The sequence below is a fragment of the Arvicola amphibius genome, chromosome X (assembly GCF_903992535.2).
Source record: "Arvicola amphibius chromosome X, mArvAmp1.2, whole genome shotgun sequence".
In the NCBI taxonomy this organism is placed as follows: Eukaryota; Metazoa; Chordata; class Mammalia; order Rodentia; family Cricetidae; genus Arvicola; species Arvicola amphibius.
Window position 1 is genome coordinate 68,298,392 of NC_052065.1, and position 4,351 is coordinate 68,302,742.

Genomic DNA, 4,351 nt, shown 5'->3' on the forward strand with positions numbered 1-4,351 from the left:
TTCTGCTGGGTACCATGTAAGCAAGCTGCCCAGCAAGCTCCCACAGGCATCAACTCCTCCATTTTAGTTAGAATGGTTTCCCATTCTGATGGACTGCCTTTTCTGATTACACACCAAAGAAGTTCTTTCTCTACTACCTTGTTTCATTTAAATATTTGGTCATATCAAATTTTTATTTTATATCAAATTTTTATTTTATGTGTAGATAAAAATTTACTACACATCTGGCTACAGGGTACCTAATAATTGTTTTAATATTTTGTTTTTACATATACATTTGCTATTCTTTGAGCAATGTATAAAATGGATGTATAAGATGTATTTTCACCATATGTACCCTCCTGCTACCTCCAACTCCTCCCAGGTCCTCCACCCACAAGTCCTTCCTCCTCCCAGCTCTATGTATATGTCCTCTATATAAATGGCTCACTGGTTCCAGTTAGCACTGCTCGTATGCCACGGATGTGTGGCCGTTCACTGAAACATGGGCAGTGTATCTTTGTTTACTCCTCTGAAGAAAGAGTTCTTTCTGGTATGCATTCCTTTCTCATGCTGTACCATACTTGTCGGTGAGGAAAGCCTTCAAGTCACACTGCAAATCCTTAGATAAGATTTCAGCACTATGTAGTTACCAAAGCACTTCTTCTGCTCTATTACAACATTACCAAAGCCTTATGTAGCTAGTGAGATAAGCAAAGATATCTCCTGTTACTAAAGGATAAAGTGGTCTTCACGAACAACTTTTCTCCATGGGGAGTCCTACAGAATGTCTTTTATGCTTGGGTTATTTCTCCACATTTTTAGATGAGCCCATTTTACTGCCGATCTGTATCATGTTTTTACCTTCCCCTCCAGTGACACGTCCTCTATAATTAGTCAGCACTCCTTCTACTTTACTCCTTTTCAATTTTGCTACTGAGATTTAGAAAAAAAAAATATAAAGCAAAGTTTTGATGGCGTAGAGAATATGAGATCCAATTAAAACACCAATAAACAAAGTTAAGACCTCAGGAAAAAAGTTTAGTAAAATAGTATGGAAGAACAACTTTACTGCTGTGTACTGTGTTCTTGTTATGGAAACACTTTACACACCTAATGCTCTAAGATGAAGCTGGCTACTTTGCAGTCAGCATAAGGTTTTACTTGAAAAGAAAACTTATCTATTACCATAGTTCTGCCTAATCACCTAGGATGCCATTATAGGAAGAAAACTGGGAGTGTTACTCTGACAACAGAAGGGATTAAGATAGTAACTTCTACATGGGATGTTCTGGCAGTATGTCTGCTGTCTAACAATGTCTAATGTCTAACAATGATGTCCAATGAACTCCTGATTGTCCTGCCTCTCTACCTCCAATTCTTAAATCTAAACAAAAGGCACAGCACTTTTGTAATGTACTTTGGAGTATAAGATGGACTGATCATCACAATAAAACAAAACTTCTCCATGTCAAAGGACATCACCAACCATACTGTTAATACAAGCTGTAATAAGTGTTCATGGCAGATTTGTAACTGATACAATTTAAAAGCAATATAAATACTCAGGAAAAAACATATGCTTTGACTGAATGGAATAGCCTTAAGATACTAAAATGAATGAATTAATGAACGTGCATAAACCAATGCACTGCATACTTTGAAAGGATTAAAATGGTGAGTTCTATGCTTTATTAATTGTATTTCAACAAAAATACCCTCAAATGTTTTCCTGAACACCAAATGGGAGAAAAATCAAGGATTTTAAAATTTCACTAATTTTTGAATCATCACAAACTATAATCATGTTTGTAGAACTGTTTTATTACGATAAAGCCAGCAAAACTTTGTGCATACACATATAATCAAAACTGCCCTCCTGAAATAAACATTCAAATTTTTCCAAAAACAAAATTAAGATCTTATATTCTTTCCAAGCTACTAATACAGTTATATTTGGTAATGGCAATTCTAAGTCTTAACATTACCTGAAAATAGTTGACCTTCTTTATAAAAGCAACCTAGAGAACAACAGCAAAGTTGTACCAAACTCTTTCTTTTGGAATTCTCCTAGTCTGCAAAATTACCACGTATAAGAATAAAATTGAAACGCAAAGGTTTAATATATAACTTACACACAGTGAAATTCACAAAGTTGCAAGTATACATTTTATATTTTGCACTACTATAATCACAAAATGTATAAAGGTGTGATGTTAGGTATTTTGCAACTAATAACCTGTATGATGATGTTCCAAGATTGAATGATACTAAAGAAAAGAACTGCTTATAAAATATCTGATAAAAATATTTATCTCTATTAACATTACAACAGGAAGGTACATGTCACCAAATTATGATATCACATAGGGCAGTTTTAGACAATACTCAGAGACGCCTCCTCTTCTCCGCCTTGTTTGAAATCTTTGTTTTCAGCTTCTTGTTCGGCCTCCACCTTGCTTCCATCTTTCTTGTCTTCATCATTTCCTTCCCCTGCAACCTCTTTTTCTTTGCCTTCTTCCTGCTTCCTCTCCTCCTCTTTCCCATCATCTTTCTCCTTTCCATCTCCCTCACTTGGGCCTTCCTGTTCATCTTCTTTATTTTCCTCTTTGTATTTTCCACCTTCCTCTTCTTTTTCCTCTTTCTGTTCCTCAACTTCTTCCTCAGCTTCAGCTTTCTCTTCTTCGTCATCTTTCTCTTCCTCCTTCTTCCCATCCCCTTCCTCCTGTTTGCTGTCTTCTTTTTCATCACCGCCTTTGCCTTCATCATCTTTGTCCTCTTTGGCGTCCCCACTTCCTGCTGCCTCTGGCTTCTCTTCCAGGACTCCTTCCCTCTCTTCATCTTTCACCTCCTCATCTTTAGCTTTGTCCTCTTCTCCATCTTCAGCTTTCTCTAAATTTTGGATGTTTTCCTCCAGCTCATCATCTTTTTCTTCTGCTGCCACTACTTCTTTCTTTTCTCCTCCATCTTCTTCAGCATTTTCATTCATCTCTTCTTTGACTTCCTCCACTTCCATCTTTTGAATGGGTGCCTAGATAAAACAAGGAAAAAGGAGATTGTAAATTTAGAGCTGTTTTCTCTCACATGTTTCCATCAGATTATATCTGTTTCATGAAAAGCCTAATTAAATTTCTTTTGCCCGAAAGTAGTTTTTCCATGAAACGACCATGATATCAGGAAAATATTCTAAACAATATCCAAGTATAATATCTTGATAGAAAGCACCACAAATAGATGTGTGAAACCATAAATTCAGTAAAGCTTGTCTATATAAACAATTTTCATTACAAATATGATGAAACAAAGTAAATAAATAAAGAATGTTTATTTATTTATTCTGTGTCATAAATTTTCAGTAAGATGTGGAGATAAAGAACTGCTTGGGAAAACAATGCTGTTTTTCTTTTGAGACAAGGTCTTGCTACACAGCCTAGGCTGGCCTTGAACTCAGTGATTCTCTGACTTTCGCCTATCAAATACTGAGTATGGAAGTTTGAATATGAATGGCCACCACAAATTCATATATTTGAATGCTTAGTTCTCAGGGAATGGCAAGGCTTGAGAAGGAGTAGGAGGCAGGCGTTGGCTTTGTTGGAGTAAGTTTGGCCTTGTGGTGGGCTTCCATGCTTTAGAATCCCAAGCCTGGCCCAGTGCCACTCTCTTCCTGCTGCCTTCGCAGAATTCTCAACTACCACTGCCTGAATGCTGAACACGCAGCTACTTACTACTCCAGCACCTGCAGCCTGCATGCTGCCATGCTCCTGTCATGATAATGGACTAATCCTCTGAAACTGTAAACCAGCCCTAAACCAGCCCCAATTAGATGTTTTCTTTTATAAAAGTGGCTGTGATCATGGAGTCTCTTCACAGCAATCAAAACTTAAGGTCCTGGGGTAACAGGCATGCATCACCAAGCAGTTTACATTTGTGCTTGTTCGCACGTATTTGTGTGTGACAGTGTCTCATCATGTAGCTCTGGCTGTCCTCTGTGTGTGTGTGACAGTAACTCATCATGTAGCTCTGGCTGTCGTGTGTGTGTGTGTGTGTGAGAGAGAGAGAGAGAGAGAAAGAGAGACAGAGAGAGAGAGAGAGAGAGAGAGAGAGAGAGAGAGAGAGAATCTCATGTAGCTCTGGCTGCCTTGTGTGTGTGTGTGTGTGTGTGTATGTGTATGAGAGACAGAGAGAGACACAGAGAAAGAGAGACAGAGAGAAAGAGAGAGAGAAATAGATAGAGAGAGGGAGACAGTATCTCATGATCTCATGTAGCTCTGGCTGTCCTGTGTGTGTGTGTGTGTATGTGACAGTGTGTCTCAACATGTAGCTCTGGCTGTCCTGTGTGTGTGTGTGTGGTGTGGTTGGATGAGAGAGAGAG

At 38.2% G+C, this 4,351-nt stretch overlaps 1 protein-coding gene across 1 annotated transcript in view; it reads right to left on the minus strand.

The window, feature by feature from the left end:
* Positions 1–1,782: 1,782 nt before the first annotated feature.
* The window catches only part of Hmgn5 (high mobility group nucleosome binding domain 5), a 9,138-nt gene continuing 6,569 nt past the window's right edge, over positions 1,783–4,351 (minus strand). Inside the window, exon 6 of the mRNA XM_038316634.1 lies at positions 1,783–3,010. Within this exon, the coding sequence (XP_038172562.1) occupies positions 2,357–3,010 (654 nt within the window). The 3' untranslated portion in view covers positions 1,783–2,356. The remainder of the gene's footprint in view (positions 3,011–4,351) is intronic.